Source organism: Suillus plorans, assembly GCF_016647745.1.
Source record: "Suillus plorans strain S12 chromosome Unknown HD556scaffold_84, whole genome shotgun sequence".
NCBI classification, from domain to species: domain Eukaryota; kingdom Fungi; phylum Basidiomycota; class Agaricomycetes; order Boletales; family Suillaceae; genus Suillus; species Suillus plorans.
In genome coordinates, this window is record NW_024537468.1 from 68,344 (window position 1) to 83,702 (window position 15,359).

General features: G+C 45.7%; 5 protein-coding genes across 5 annotated transcripts; 2 read left to right on the plus strand and 3 right to left on the minus strand.

The window, feature by feature from the left end:
- Positions 1 to 1,987: 1,987 nt before the first annotated feature.
- On the minus strand, positions 1,988 to 4,171 carry HD556DRAFT_1503985 (uncharacterized protein; the record flags this gene model as incomplete). Its single annotated transcript, XM_041309002.1, has 3 exons — positions 1,988 to 2,325; positions 2,368 to 2,659; positions 2,966 to 4,171. Coding segments are annotated over 3 exons (1,836 nt in total), but the record flags the coding sequence as incomplete, so codon positions are not given.
- A 3,287-nt stretch (positions 4,172 to 7,458) lies between these two features.
- On the plus strand, positions 7,459 to 9,185 carry HD556DRAFT_1503986 (uncharacterized protein; the record flags this gene model as incomplete). Its single annotated transcript, XM_041309003.1, has 13 exons — positions 7,459 to 7,531; positions 7,593 to 7,625; positions 7,676 to 7,695; positions 7,747 to 7,761; positions 7,815 to 7,853; positions 7,910 to 7,938; positions 7,997 to 8,010; positions 8,066 to 8,097; positions 8,298 to 8,334; positions 8,393 to 8,527; positions 8,581 to 8,779; positions 8,854 to 8,926; positions 8,982 to 9,185. The coding sequence occupies 13 exons, from the start codon at positions 7,459 to 7,461 to the stop codon at positions 9,183 to 9,185; spliced, it is 903 nt and encodes a 300-aa protein (XP_041154442.1).
- A 1,734-nt stretch (positions 9,186 to 10,919) lies between these two features.
- Positions 10,920 to 12,420, minus strand: HD556DRAFT_995398 (uncharacterized protein). Its single transcript, XM_041312215.1, has 7 exons — positions 12,371 to 12,420; positions 11,949 to 12,014; positions 11,833 to 11,892; positions 11,640 to 11,774; positions 11,352 to 11,583; positions 11,237 to 11,294; positions 10,920 to 11,181 (listed from the first exon to the last, which is right to left on the minus strand). The coding sequence occupies exons 2-7, from the start codon at positions 11,974 to 11,976 to the stop codon at positions 10,978 to 10,980; spliced, it is 717 nt and encodes a 238-aa protein (XP_041154443.1). The 5' UTR covers positions 11,977 to 12,014; positions 12,371 to 12,420; the 3' UTR covers positions 10,920 to 10,977.
- Positions 12,175 to 13,013, minus strand: HD556DRAFT_1411143 (uncharacterized protein). Its single transcript, XM_041304168.1, has 7 exons — positions 12,799 to 13,013; positions 12,643 to 12,705; positions 12,545 to 12,577; positions 12,474 to 12,493; positions 12,409 to 12,423; positions 12,316 to 12,354; positions 12,175 to 12,260 (listed from the first exon to the last, which is right to left on the minus strand). The coding sequence occupies exons 3-7, from the start codon at positions 12,558 to 12,560 to the stop codon at positions 12,195 to 12,197; spliced, it is 156 nt and encodes a 51-aa protein (XP_041154444.1). The 5' UTR covers positions 12,561 to 12,577; positions 12,643 to 12,705; positions 12,799 to 13,013; the 3' UTR covers positions 12,175 to 12,194.
- A 1,267-nt stretch (positions 13,014 to 14,280) lies between these two features.
- HD556DRAFT_1411156 (uncharacterized protein) lies at positions 14,281 to 15,150 on the plus strand. The gene is made up of 4 exons (XM_041304169.1): positions 14,281 to 14,415; positions 14,471 to 14,705; positions 14,757 to 14,814; positions 14,871 to 15,150. Exons 1-4 carry the CDS (start codon positions 14,286 to 14,288, stop codon positions 15,072 to 15,074), a joined length of 627 nt encoding a protein of 208 aa, XP_041154445.1. The 5' UTR covers positions 14,281 to 14,285; the 3' UTR covers positions 15,075 to 15,150.
- The last annotated feature ends 209 nt before the right edge of the window (positions 15,151 to 15,359 follow it).

The following is a 15,359-nucleotide window of genomic DNA, read 5'->3' on the forward strand; positions in this document are numbered from 1 at the left end:
ATTGAAGGAAAAACGTAGCGCGATTGATGATGGCGGGAATGCAGCGGACCCCATCGACAACTATGACAAAAATGTCGGTAAGTAAGGCTTCCTGCGATTGGATAGGGGTGAGTGTTGCATGGACAAGCGAAAGGATGGTGCGCGCCTTTGCGCGCATAGACTTAAGTTCGTAGAGACGGGAATGAAGGCGGGTAGATCCGCGCGGAACGAATCTGGGGTATTCGGACGTGTCGTAGTGGAAGATCGAGCTAGGGCGAGCAGCATGGAAGCTTGCAAGCTCAGTGCCTAGCTCGCGTGATCCCTGGGCCATCATCTTGCGGGACAAGTAGTAGGTCATGTTGGCGACCCGCCGGACAAGCTCTTTGTCGAATTCGCCTTGGAACGGCAACGGGTCGTATTGGAGCTTGTCGGCGGTAAGGCCGAAGGCGACGGGCGTGTTTCGAGGGGTGAAATCCATGGACTCGTCCTGCTCCTCGAGAGTGTCGAGGGTGCGACTGAACCTGAGGGAGGGGATAAGTTGGGGCATAACGCGCCAGGAGAGTGGGTTAGTGAGGTCGCGGGCAAGATGCGCGAGCCGCTGCATGGCAGTAGCATGCGTGGAAATGGTGTTGTCGTCGTCGTCATCGTCCGCGAAGGAGGAGCAGTCTGACGCACTGCTCTCGTCGTCCGAGATGAGAGCATCGTCATCCGACGCGTCCATTTCGTCATCTTCATCGTCAGTAGTGTCAGTAGTAGTTGTAGTCGTACCGTCCGTAAATTGAACTTTGGGCAGCCGAACCCACTCATCCGCGAGTCCGGCTATAGCGTCGCCAATGGACTCGATCTTGGGGATAAGGTCAGCCGGGGAATTGGGATACATTGGGGTGAGGATGGAGGGTGATAATGCAGGCGAAGCCTGTGAGAGCTTCCTGCGGGGGTCCTCGGTTTGTCGGACCTGAGTCTGGGTTGGACTGGTACCCTGCGTCTCGCCGGGCACGACGAAACGCGGGTACAGATGGTGCGCGCCATCAGTTGGGAGGTGGAGTTCCTTAAAAAAATTGTAGGTAGTAGTATCGGGTATTGATATGGCACTTACCAGTATGTCCGAATTGGCGGGAATTTCCGGTAGTGCGCTGATGTCCTCGTCCGTCATGTGGACAAGGTCACTGAAGTCGATGGTGGGGAGAGGGAGGCAGAGGTTATGGAAACGGCGGAAGTCGCCGTCGTAATCCTTAAGAAATGCGCCGTTGGAAATGTGTTTGGCAAACGCAAGTGGGGTGGGTGATCGAATTGATCGGGCGTCAACGGGAAGCTCAACCGCCGGTATGGTAATGCTTCCGTAATGGGAAATGAGGTCCGGCTCGGCGAATTTAGCCGAAACTACTATACTGGGAATGAATTCTCCCACGTGCTTGGCTTCTTCCTGAAGTTCCTTATACTGTGAACTATTTAGGACTAAGAAGTCGGCCTCGTGGTTGCCTTTGATAGAATGCGCGTTGGAAATATTGGCGGTGTGCCTAAACGCGTGATGTCCGGGATGCGCGAATCTGACGTCATGCGTGGTCCCGGCGTACTGCAACATTTCCGGATTTGGTTGAAACAGTGTGACAGCTCGGTTAGGGGGCATTGTGATTGATGGGTTTGGACTGTTCATTTTTCTCAAAGTCTCTTCTTCTTTTATACCCTTTCCTGTATCTATGGTATGTACTGTACTATTCATTAAGTCCATACAATTATCGACCATTTTTGCGATTTGTTGAACTATGTGTGACTGAATTTCCATGAGCACACGTCTGCAGTCCTCATGACTTTCCATATTTGGTACCGCTACATTAACCGATTCCGAAGAAGTAGTACTATTTTTAGATACTTCTTGATGGAACGGTTTGATATCGGTTATTGCCGAACATGTAATATTCCAGCTCTTTGCCCCGCTTTCTTGGTTCTTTCCGAATTTGGAAGGTACTACTAGAACTTCGGATATGTCATCATTGGTGGGGCTATTCCCAAATTCTAACCAAGTACCTGTAGCACGTTCATGTATTGACACTGTATTATGTATTTGCCAGGGTCTGCCTAACAAAATGTCAAATGGCACCGCTTCTCCTACGTAAATTTCGGCTATTGTGAGAACCGATCCTATACTAATAGGAACTTGTGATACGAGCCCCTTAAGCAGCCCCTTTCCGCCATTTGCGTCATGTAGCACAAGTGTCTTGCTCCGGTTGATCGGAAGTTTTATAAACTTCTCATACATGTGTTCCGATACTATATTTAGCTGACTTCCGGTATCTATTACTGCTTTTAGACTGTTTCCGTGAATTCTGATCGGAAGTTCTATCAGCGCTTCTTTCGTCCGTGCTTCGGGATTTTCCGTGATCCAGAAACCTTCGGCTTCTGACTTCCTCTTTTTCATCGAGTCATACACCAGATGTACGTCCTTTCTGTTTATTGTTTTTGGCTTTATTGACTCAGCCAAAAGTCCGGCTAACTCTTTAGATACCCCCAGGATCTCACCAGCGGTTAATTCTACAGGTACGTTCAATATTCTATTTAGAACCAGCTTTGCGCTGATTCCATCAGCAAGTTCTGATCGCCTTATTCCCGTTTTAGGTTCGATCACATGATCGATGGGCATATGAGCCTTGGCCCTTTCTTTCGGTACGTCCTTGATATCATCCTTTCCCAACTTTCTTGCTAACTCTTTTGTTTTACTTTTTATTAGCGCATCATCTTCCATGACGACATTGTCGTCCTGCGCATCATACCGCGCTTCTCCATCAACGTTGGGCACATGCGCGAATTTCTCGCACGCCCATATTCTTTTAGGTTCGTCTTTCCTTTCTTCTTTTTCTACTAACTCTGGACGTGCTGCAGGCCTTAAAGGTATGTTCTCCTTGTCCTCCCTGGGATATTCCGGGGACTTCCTTACTGATTCATTGACTTTTCTAGGTTCTACTATCTTAAACTCGCGGCCTTCGGGCACCGTTTGTTTGGGCGGAGGTGTCGGGTTGGATTTTCTGGGCGTCGGAAGCTCGGCGGAGGTCTTCGGAGGCTGTGTCCTTGATGCAGGTGCGTATTGTCTGTCTCCCCGCAGCTCATATCTCTGACGTTGTTCTTTTTTCATTGCTTCCCGCGCATCTCTTCCCATCGTCGGGTAGACACCATCAAACACTTCGGACTTTTTGCGCGCGCCTTCCTTCTGGGTTCTGTATACCGGGTAAGCGCAAACTTCCTCTTCGTCGGACTCATCATCGCTCATGTGCTCTGCCATCCAGCAACTTTCCGAGCCATCGGATTCACTCGCGGCATCTTCCGATTCGGGTTCTGTCCACCTTACAAAGTGAGTCTTCGCTGTCCGACTCCAATTTTCATACGCATTGATTATTGTTTGGCCCGTCCATCTTCTTAGGGGTATTTCCCCTGGCAACATAATCTGTCCGCTTCTTCCTCTTACTAACTCACCCTTGGTAAGCAGTTCTTCTATTCTTGGACATGTTGCTAATCCATGGTCCTCTTCTCCGCAACCATAACAGATTAGTTTGTCAGGATAGGGGGTATTAGAGTAGTTAGGGGTAGTACTAGTTCTATTAGGTACATTGTATTGATTGTTGGTACCTCTAGTTATATGATTTGTTCCATTGTCTCTTGGTGTGAATCTGGCACTGGGAAATCTAGTGTCTCTTAAGCCCATGTCTTGTTCTCTTCTCCTTCTGCTTAAAGGATTCTCAACAATATCTTTCACTGCAGGATCTAAGGTTATAGCTTGGTAGTAGAGTGTGCTATAGTTAGCATCCCCTATTTTCATTCTTCCCAGTTGTTGAATCAAATTTTCTACTTCTTCTTGTGAGCCTTGCTTAGCAGCCCATTGTCTGTGAACTGCTCTTCGTGTCTTGGTAATAGGGGTTTCCTCATCAGAGCTTCCATCTTCAAAGCGAGTCTTATGTATAATGGTCTTACTGGGTAAGTGCCTCTTATGCTTTGCTCTCTTTGAAGACTTGCGCCTCTTCTGATAATCCTCTTCTGAATCTGAACTTGATTCCGTATCTGAATCAGTGTCGCTGGAACTGTCTGAGTCGCTGCTATCTGAATTATCCGTATCTGAATATACTAAGTCAGTGTCAAAGCGGTCACGCTGCAGAATCTTCTCTGCTGCTTGGGATACCTCATCGAAGGAGAAAGGAGTTGTCATATCTCTTAGGGGTGTTGTTGCTAATAACCGTGTTTCGATTCTGGAACGTAATGTTCTAGGAATTCCTTTCCAAAAGTAGGTAGCATGGTCATTGCTTGAGATTTTGCTCTTTGCTAATAGCCATCCTCCTATAGCCATAAAATCCCGGGTATACTTTTTCCAATCTGACAATGTCCTTATAGATGCTGACCGATGCTTGTTGACAAAAGTTACTAGGCTGTGAACCTTGTATCGCTTGGCGTCCCGATCTGCGTCAAAGAGACTGTTAAAGTCTGCCCTCAGGTCGGCCCAGTTGTTGTTTCTGTAGCTTGGCAATATTTCTATAAGCCGAGTGATGCTTGAGGAACAGTACAAGGTAACATTCTCACACATTTCTTGGTCAGTTGTGATTAGGAGTTGGTCACATAGTCTCTCGTAGTGACGAATGAATCTCTTGACTTGATTATACTTCCCCTTGAACTTAGCAGGGGCATGTTTGCCTCCTGGCAATGGTAGAATGAGTGGTGGATTGGTAGGCAGTGCTGGCAGTGCAGGTTGAACAGGTTGGATTGGCTGATGATTGTGTGGTAAGAGATATTAGTACTATTGCTTTAAGTCGATAGAAGCACAATTCACCACATACCTTTCTGTTTGATTTGCTCCTCAACCGCCTGTGCTGCGAGCACTGCAAACTCATCATCATCCTTCTTTTTCTCTCGTCTTCTCAAACAACTTTGCTCGTGAGATCGTATCCCGCGAGACGAGAATGACTTATCGCAGTATTGACAATGAATTTGGTTGTTGGAGGCCGAGGGTATATTTAGTACATTGACAGTATACTTGCGTCGCCTGGCTGGACCATTTGCGACGCTTCTGCTTGGCGCTGTCTTCTTAGATAGATGATCTATAGATAAACACCTATAAAAACAAATATCTCCACGGTCAGCGATTCAGACAAATACCAATGACTGATAACGTGGTCGTTCGTGGGTGGCTAGTTGTATACTACCCAAAGTACGTTCAGCTAAAGATACTTCTGCAAGATCAGTAAATACGATGGTCAATCCAATCTATGGACTTGACAGAAACAAACAAACAAACAAATAATGGTCAGCCCGACAGTATGGCAGTAACCAAAGAAATAGAAAGTTCTTCCTCAAGCTTCCTTTCAACAACAGTGCCTCTTACCAAACTGTACTCCAAAAAGAATGGTGCGGAATTACAATGATCAACCCCCTCAGCACAAAACAGGTAGAATCAAAGGTCAAGACTAGTCAAATGCTTTATTGTAGAACTCTTAGCTCAATATTGAACCTGCTGTCAAGGAACTCACTTTGAGTATTCAAACAGACTCAGGAACGGACGTCCTTGGATTTACTACCAAGTCCCCTCTTCAACAGCTAAAGCCTAGCAGGCACAGAAAACCTTGGCTCAGTATCACTACTCAGATGAGTGAGGTCAAGCTTCACTATCAATCCCTTAAGTCTCCCCACTAAGCTACTCTGAGTCTTAGGTGGACGTAGAGACAACACGAATATTTTGGAATATGCCTTTTGGAAAGAGAACACCAAAGGCTGGTGAAAGTAAAACAAAAGAGAAAAGAAAAGAAAATAGAAATTTGAATAAAACTGTGGCTGTACCTTGCTTGCTGGTTGTTGCACACAGTGAGCTCGCAGCTAGTCGTTTAGTATGATGAGCTTGCAGTATTACTGTCTCTTGAGAATGTTCCTCTCAGTCTTGAACAGTTCTTGACACTGATGCTGACACTTATCACACCTTACTCACAACTTAATGTTAGATGGGCTGAAAACTCCCACTTGGTTTTTTTTGGTTTTTTATTTCAAAACTGGGGTCATTATATACACAATAAATGTGGCTGTGCTACTAGTATATTCAAGAGTCATAAAGAGTCATTCAAGAGTCGTAAAGAGTCATAATGAGTCATATATTCAGGGTGAGTCATAGTGAGTCAGTTCAAAGTTATTTCTAGTCATAGTGAGTCATAATGAGTCATTGGGTATTTTGCTAAGTCATCCTGGCTTGTTGCTAGTCATGTGACCTATCCAACTCCTGATGACAAGTCCAGAAAGAGAGTAAGAAATGTCACATGATGTGAATCCTTTGTGTGTCTGTCATTTCTTTGCTTTGTTTGAAGGGTGAAAATGACGCGAGCCTAGTATTTAGGGTTTTACGAATGTTTTTCCAGGACAACATATGTGGGAAATATTTTTCACAGTCACCTGACATGCGTGGGAGTTTTGTCTGGGTCATCACCATGGCTGACTAAGCAGAACTCATTGCCGAATTAAATGTACTAAAATATTCAGTCCGCTTGCATGCAAACTCGTAAAAACAAAAAATATTCCCTTAGCCTCAGTCTGACTTCAGATCATAGAGAAAATGATTTCATAGGGCATAGGGCTCATAGGAGAGTATCAGTCATCCATGCACCGAACCAGTTTGGTGCAGGTCAGCGCCATACAGGAGTGTTGTTAAAAATACAGACACAGAAAGGGAGGAGACAATACTGAGAAGATAGTAGAGGCAACAAATTTTATAAGTCGACTCGACGTTAGCATCATTCACCGCAACTGTATTAACATGACAGTTAATATCGGCAACTTCCGACGAACTCAGTCTGAATCTTATGCACCGAAGCCTTGGAAGCAACTTGGAAGCGCTAAAAATACTTGTAAGCGACACGTGCATCCTTTCAAGCGCCCTAAAATAACTCACACCCTATGGGAATACAGACGCAATGTAGTTGTCAGTCATCAAATTAATGTCCCAATAAGGAACACTTGCAAGGCACCCCTGGAGATTTCCGACACATTAGTTGCATAATTGACTGTCGTGTCTGACTCTCATGTCAACATCTACCAGTGAACTCCAGGCTCACTAGTGCAGAGCAATAGGTGTGTAGCCCAAGCTTGTATCGTTCCTTTATTCGCGTTGTCCCAAGTCAACAAGTTGTTGCACTTCCGAATCTCATACTCGTCTGCTTGCGAAGAGTAAACGCTCTAGGCACAGCCCAACCTTTCTAGTCGAACCAAACGCAAATCTGACTCAGCACCAGACGAAGCTGGAGCAAAGTCCAGAATTTTTTTGTATAAGGAATACAAGAACTTATGGTGCCTGACACGTTCACAGTCAAGCAATCTACGTGGAGTGCACAGACATCACCCCTTGACTCGGATTTCGATTACTCATGCACTGGATAGCAGTTATACGTACATATGGCGCGAATTTTATTGACATACATCTACCAAGTTCGCCTCTCACCCACACCCACTAGAGTCTCTCCCAATATGACCATAGTTTCAAACGATCCCACTTGGTGGCCGTCCATCGATGCATACCGTTTTGCCAGCTATTTTGCAGGTTCGTAGAGAGCAGTCGGATATGATGCTGACTCACTCTAACCTTGGCTGTGGTTTCGTAGTTGCTGCCTTTGTTGGGGTGATGTATGATTGGGGTGAGCATGATAATAGTAAAGGAATGCTGATATCTTACAAGCATTTTAAGCACTTACATTCGGACAAGAGGTATGTTAATGCTATGGTCGGAGCAGCCATCTCGCTAAAATGGTTTTACAGGTCGAATTGATCTGGGTAAGTAGACTCTCATGTCAGATGAACACACATGAAAATATGCTTGATTCCAGAGGCAACGCTGGTCCCTAATGACATTTCTGTATCTCAGTGTATGTAACTTGTTTTTTTGCGGTTGCCACGTTGTACTGATTTCAAAGTATCCTAGGTGCGCTATCTTGGAATCTTATATGCTGTGTATGTTCGGAAGGCTAAACAGTCAGTGTCGTGCTAATCATCCATCTCTCATGATCAGCCTGGCCGTCCTGAGTATGTCTCCTTAGTACATTCGCCATCATTGCTTCTTCTGACCATTGGCGCACAGGTAGCGTTCCAACCATCCCGCTGACAGATACAGTGAGTCTTCTGCGCAGATGCCCACTATTCCCCTCCGATTGACCGCGGTACCTTGTAGCAGTGGGTGTGGTTCTTTACTAACTTCTTGATTGACTAATGACTGTCACGCCATGCTGTCATAGATGTGAGTATGTTTGAAGTGTGCTACCTGAGGCTGTCACTAACTGGATTTGTCAGGCTTTATTATGTACATCGTACAGGATTGGACGTCTACTTTGATATTTCCAATGCTGTGGGGTGAGCTTGTCGCTTACGAGACCTCAGTGATATTGACTTGACTGAAACATACTGCAAGTCATTATGATCACTCGCTTACATGCCATGTATCAACGATCCAGAAATATGCTGATATTTCTCATTGTCACCTTCCTGGCTGACAACATTTTTAACGGAGTGGTCATCATAATGACAACGATGCATGCTTCAGGGGGTACACTTGATTTTGATGAAAACACATGCATGGGACTAATTGATGAATACCAGAGGAACTCATTCTCTCCGGTACTTATCAGTGCTCAATTGGATGTGCAAAAGATGGCATACTTCTGATTTCTATCACTTGGATACTTGCCACCGTGTGGGAGGTCCTCGCACTGTGTCTGGCAGTCTGGATTGCAGTAAAACACTTCCGTGAACTGCGACAACATTCGGCAGGAGGAATTATTGGGGACTGTTTTACGGTGTTGATGAAAACTCATGTGGTTTACTTTGCGAGGCAAGCTCATATCGTGATTGTTGTTGCTTTTTCCACTGAAGGGTTGAACATGGTAGCTTTGTTGCTGTTTCTAGCTCCGAGCTCATTATCAATTTCTCTCCAACAATCTCAGAGGTATGTCAATCTCTCGCTTGCCTCTTCATACACCCACGGTTTATCATTTCTATAGGACCTAAATCCCATAGAAACTCGGGCTTTTTATGGCTTGCTTCAAATTTTGAACGTTGTGCAGATGTTTGTGCTGGGACCACGCCTGATCCTTGGCGTTCGAGAATATCACGCCAAGCTCATGGCTGACTCCGACGCAGTATCTGGTATGACCTCAATCGCTTTCCAGGAGCGCATGCATATATTGACTGGCCATGGTGTGTAACTGTCCGGTGCTCTTGTCCGGTGCTCTGTATCAAACAGGGATTTTTGTCTCCATTCCAAGTAGTGATGTGCACGGCCCGGCTTCAGGCCGTGGGCCAGGCCAAGCCGGGCCTGAATAGGCCAAGCCGAGCCGAGCCAAAGTCACGGCCTGGTGACGGCTTTGGCCTGGCCTGGGCTAATGAAAAGCCAAAGCCGCCGGCTCAGGCCGCGGCTTAGTCAACTGTGCCTGCAGCGCCCAAGCTCAAACTGTTTGACGATCGTCGATCGAAAATCTGACTTCTGTCTCATTTTAGCTTTTCAATCACTTACATTGTGTGCATGTTCATGTGGTAAGAATCACAGTGAGTCGCAGACATTCTTTTCAAGCTCGACACAACTCACTTGCCACAGTGTTAGCAGATAGCACACTCGTCATTTTCAGTACCTGTCAATTATGGCATCGTCAGTTTCAAGTGAGCGCGCGTTCTCACAGGGCGGTATCACTATCAGCAAGCGCCGAAACCGTCTCAAGGGTGACATTGTTGAGGCACTTCAATGCGTCAAATGCGCCCTCCGCCACGACGTACTCTTCCGTGAGCCTGGACCATCATCATCAACTGAGGAAGCTCTCGAGGACTTGGATATTGAGTCAGACACTAACGACTCCGAGAAGCTGAGTGATGCCGAGGATGAAGGTTGGGACGCTCTTCTGGAGGGAGATGAGGATCTCGTAGAATCAGACAGCGACTTCGTGTAAATAGTATGTCATCCTTGTCTGAACCATTTTTCTGTTTTCAGTGCTCGGGCCGCGGCTCAGGCCGAGCCAGGCCAAAGCCAAGCCGTCATTGACGGCTTTGGCCTGGCCCGCAGTTTTTCAAAGCCAAAGCCGTCTGAAGCCAGGCCGAAGCCGCGGCTTTCAGGCCAAGCCGGGCCGTGCACATCACTAATTCCAAGCCTTCGTTGCGGTAGGTAGTTATTTGGTGTCGCAAAGTACATATCAAAGAGACATAGGTTTATGTGATATTTTTGTCGTAGTATTTATTCGAATCATTTGCTGTAGGTCAACGCCTGGTGGGGCCTTGGTATTGAGGAAAATCAACTTATCCGTGGATCGTTGAAGTTGAATCTGGTGAGATGATTCAAGGTTGGGTGGGAGTCCCATTACGTACCTGTACAGCGGTCTGAACGAGTTGAGCATAAATAGATAGTTGCAGGAAAGATTGCGCGTTGCTTACAGCTAACATCATATCGATAGGTCAGAATCCATTTTTGTTCATTCACCGCTTTTGTTTAGTTGTGGAGCTGGCCAAACAAAAGGGTCCCGCCTATTATGATACTTCGTCGGGTGAGATACCCCAGAATGGTACTGGACTACTAGGAGATCTCCGAATGAGCCGCTGCGTATTTTCGGCCCATCCTTTGTAGCTGTTCAGCCTGCCTCTCCCATAGTGCTTCCGATATGACGAGAGGTGGGTCACGAGCTATCCTCGAAGATGAGAAGCACGAGCACATAGAAACTCGCATCTAACGTTCCGGCGACATCGCCTATAAACATCTCTCGCTCCTCGACTTTCCCGTTCTGTACACTGCTTTCCTTCGTTGATACAGTAGAGATCTCCAGGACATTGGATTGGTTGAAACAGGACCTATAGCAAATGATTCGAATAAATACTACGACGAAAATATTATGTCTCCTTGACATCTACTTTGTGACACCAAACAACTACTTGAGCACCGCAACGAGGAAACAAAAAACAAATTGCCTGTGCTCCCTGCAAGCACTAGACAACGGTTTGCGTCAGCTTCACTGAGCATTATACACTACTGCTAGTCGATATATGCACACGCTCTTGGAAAGCGATTGAGGTCATGCGGGATGCTGGGTCGGGGTCAGCCACTAGCTTAGCATTATATTCTCGAATGCCAAGGATCAGGCGTGGTCCCAGCACAAACATGTGCACGACTAAAAAAATCTGAGCCAAGCCATCATAAGTCTGACTTCCTACGAGATTTTGGCCCTATAAAAATGATGAATCGTGGTTGCATGCAGAGTTAAGCGAAAGATTGACATACCGTTGATAATGTTGAAGATAAATCGAAGATGAGGGCGAAACACGAAACAGCGACAAAGCTACGAAGTCCGACCCTTCAGTGGAAAAGGACAACAATAATTACAATATGAACCTACCTCACAAAGTAAACCACGTGAGTTTTCATCAACACCGTAAAAAAATCCCCGATAATCCCCACTGTCGAATGTTGTCGCAGTCCACGGAAGTGTTTTACCGCAATCCAGATTGCGAAACATAGTGTGAGGACCTCCCACACAATGTAGAGTATCCAAGCTGCAGAATACAGAGCTAGGGTATCTCCTGTATAGCTAATCCTGCACTGGTAGGTGCCGGAGAGAATGAGTTCCTCTGGTGTCCATCAATGAGCCCTATGCATGTTCGTTTTCATCCATAATTAAGCGTACCTCCTGAAGTATGCATCGTTGACATCACAGTTGTCACTCCATCAAAAGTGTTGATCGCCAGGGAGGTGACAACAAGAAATATCAGGATCCTCCTGTCTCGTTGATACATAGCATGCAACCGAGTGATGATGATGGCTTGCAGCATGTTTTAGTCATTCCAATATCACCGAGGTCTCGCAAGTGCAAAGCTCACCCCACAACATCGGAAATCCCACAAAAACCGTCCAAACCCATATAATGTACATCATCCAGCCTGACAAATCCGATCAGCGACCAGTCTCAGGTAGCGCACACTCCAAACAGACTCACATCTTTGATAGTAAAGCGTGGCAGCCATTAGTGGACTGAGAAGTCAGCAAAGAGCCGCACCCACTGCTACAGAACACCACGGTTAATTTGAGGGGAATGGGAGGCATTTATACAGAAGACTCACTGTATCTGTCAGCGAGATGGTCAGAACATTGTCTGAATAACGCTGGTCAGAAGAAGAGATGACAGTGAACGTACTAAGGAGACATACCAACCATGGACAGACTGATTATAAGAGATAGATGCTTAGCACAACACCGAATGTTTAGCCTTGGGAACATACGCAGCAGATAGGATTCCAAGGTAGCGCACCTAGTATACTTTCAAGTCAGCACACAATGGCAACAACGACAAACAAGCTACATACACTGAGATACATCACTGTCATGAGCGACCAGGGTTGTCTCTGTAATTAAGTGTACTTGCATGTGTGTTCCCTCTGGCATGAGACTGTACTCACCCAGACTAATTCGACCTACAAAAGGATTATTAGCAAGACGGGTTCCGGTGATAGTGTTGACATACCTCTTGTCCAAATGTTAGTGCTGAAAAATACTTGTGAGACATCAACAGTCCTTTGATGTCATCATGCTCACCCCAATCATATGTCATTACAACGAAGGCGGCAACTGCAAAACCACAGCCAAGTTCAGATTGAGACATCAGCTTCAGCATCCGACTGCTCTCCACGAACCTGGAAAATAGCTGGCAAAACGATGTACATCGATGGACGGCCACCACGTGGGATCATTTGAGACTATAGTCATATTATTAGAGAATGGGTGTGGGTGAGACGTGAACTTGATAAATGGATACTAGCGGTAACATTCGCGCTATATGATGTACTTACCTTACGTATGGATTTGAACTTTAATGCATCAGGATTGGTATAAGGCTGTGAAAATTGATACACATCAGCTACACTGCACCACTCTTTCCCACCATCGAGGTGACGGGTGCTGCGGACCGGGAGGAGCAAGAAGGTTAGATGTCGAGAGGTATGCTTGAAGAGGGTTTGTTGGCAGGCGAGTTGTCCATTTGCTCCGTGTGTTCCTCTTTGGTTCCTCTCTAATGTGTCGCTTTTCACCATACCCAGAATCTGACCCCGGAGACTCATCGAGACTGATATCGAGACGCTCGTTCGATACACGTAGGCCTGACCGCCTGATGCCTAGATCAATAAACTACGTGGCTTACTGATGGAACCTTCACAATAAGAACTTCGTCTCAAAAATAGCATCGGGGTGTATATTAACACTTGAAACAATCAATTTTCAGCCACTAGTCTTTAAATATTCGCGACTGCCGACATCATCGAATCAAATGATGCCCATTTCGACCACGTATAAATGCGCCGGATATATCCAGCACGAAACCACCAAGTCTGCTGTTCCCTCACATCCATCCTCGAACAGTAATATGATCTGAGTCGGGTCTCAAATGATCAACGTAGCTCTCATCTATAGTTATTTTGCAGGTTTGTGGAGAGCCAACTGTATGATGATGGTGATGTGTCAATCTAACCCTGCCTGTGGTTTCGCAGTTGCTTCTTCTGCTGGGGTGATATATGATTGGGGTGAGCAACATCATGCTATAGAATCACTAATGTTCTGACGGTGTTGCCAGCGCTGGGTTTTGGACAAGAGGTGGGTTGATGTTAATACCGGCGCAGTCAAGTTGCTGAGAATAGTATGATAGGTCGAACTGGTCTGGGTGAGCAGAATCCCAATCCGACAAACTAATTCACATATATGATTGATTCATAGAGGCAACGATGGTCGCTGATGACCCTTCTGTATCTTAGTGTGTGTAACTTGCATTATAATGTGGCCGACAAGTTGTGCTAACTTAATTGTGTCCTAGGTGCGCTATTTCGGAATTGTATTTGTTGTGTATGTCTGGAAAGCTAAGCGACTTGTATTGTGCTAATAAATCCGTCTCTCAGCACCAACATAATGTGTATGGCTCATCGCTTACATGATGTTTGTTTCTTCTGACCGGTGGCATACAGATAATGCTCCGACAATTTCAATGACGAGTACAGTGAGTATTCTGCACATATTCCTGCCGTTCCCATTCACTAAACTGCGCTTCCATGTAGGGGTGAGTGAGATCCTTGATTAGCCTGCTAGTTCCAATACAATAACCACCACAGCTGTGAGTTTGTATCGAGTACATAATCCTCTGAGGCTGATCACCGACTGGATCCGTCAGGTCTTATCGTGTCCATCGTACAAAATTGGATAAACTTTCTCGCAACTGTAATAATAGGCGGTGAGCTATGCAACTCCAATGTCTTAGTCGTGTCAACTTGACTGAAACATCATGCAAGTCATCATGATTGTTCGGTTACGTGCTGTATATCAGGGATCCAGAAAGGTCATGATATTTCTCATTGTTGCCTTCCTGGCTATCATCATTTTCTACTTCGCTTTCGCCGTAATAGCAACGAGCCATTTGTCAGGGGGTGAGCTCATTTATGTATCAAATATCGCTGCACGAGGCTCATTGACGATTGCAAGAGGAGCTCATTCTTTCTTACACCTATCGGTGTAATGTCGTCTTCGAGGGAGGAGATAGTACACTTATGTATACCCTGACTTGGATACTTATTACCGCATGGGAGGTTGTCGCATTGTGTCTTACAGCTTGGATTGCTGTAAAACACTTTCGTGAACTGCGACGGCATTCGAGAAGAGATATCGTCGAGGATGGTTTAGCGGTATTAATGAAATCCCACTTGGCTTACTTTGCAAGGTGAGCTGATAATGTTATCTTTTTCTTCCATTGAAATTTCACGCGTACTAGTTTTGTTGCTGCTTCGAGCTTCGAGCTTGGTTATTTGTCTCCTGTGGTCTCAATGTCGGTATGCCGAACTTTCCCTGACCTCTATATATGGACCACTGTTTATCGTTTCTATAGAACCCAAATTCCCTAGGACCTGCGATTTATGCTGGTGTTGCCAGTATTTTTTCGCTCATACAATTGTTTGTGCTGGGACCACGCCTAATCCTTTGCATTCGAGAACATTACGCTCGAGCCGAGGCTGAGTCCTCTGCAGCAATAGGCTTGAGTTCAATTGCTTTCCAGGAGCGCGTGTATGTGCAAACTAGCCATAGTGTGTAGCACAAAATGTGCTCAATTGGATCAAAAGATGTGGAGAACCGGGAGCAAGAGAACTCGTTTCTGTTTTCTCGTCATGGTACTTGTTTCAAATGAGATATTCCGAAGTATCTCCAACCACTTACTAGGTGCTTTCAACAGCAAACTATAGATACCTCTTACGTCCAGAAAGATTTATTTTTGCTACATTCCAGTGTACAAGCTGGTTACACTCTTTTCTGTACACATATGTTCTTATAATGCAAAGTCGAACTCATCACCATGTGATTGTCATGCGTGATGCGACTA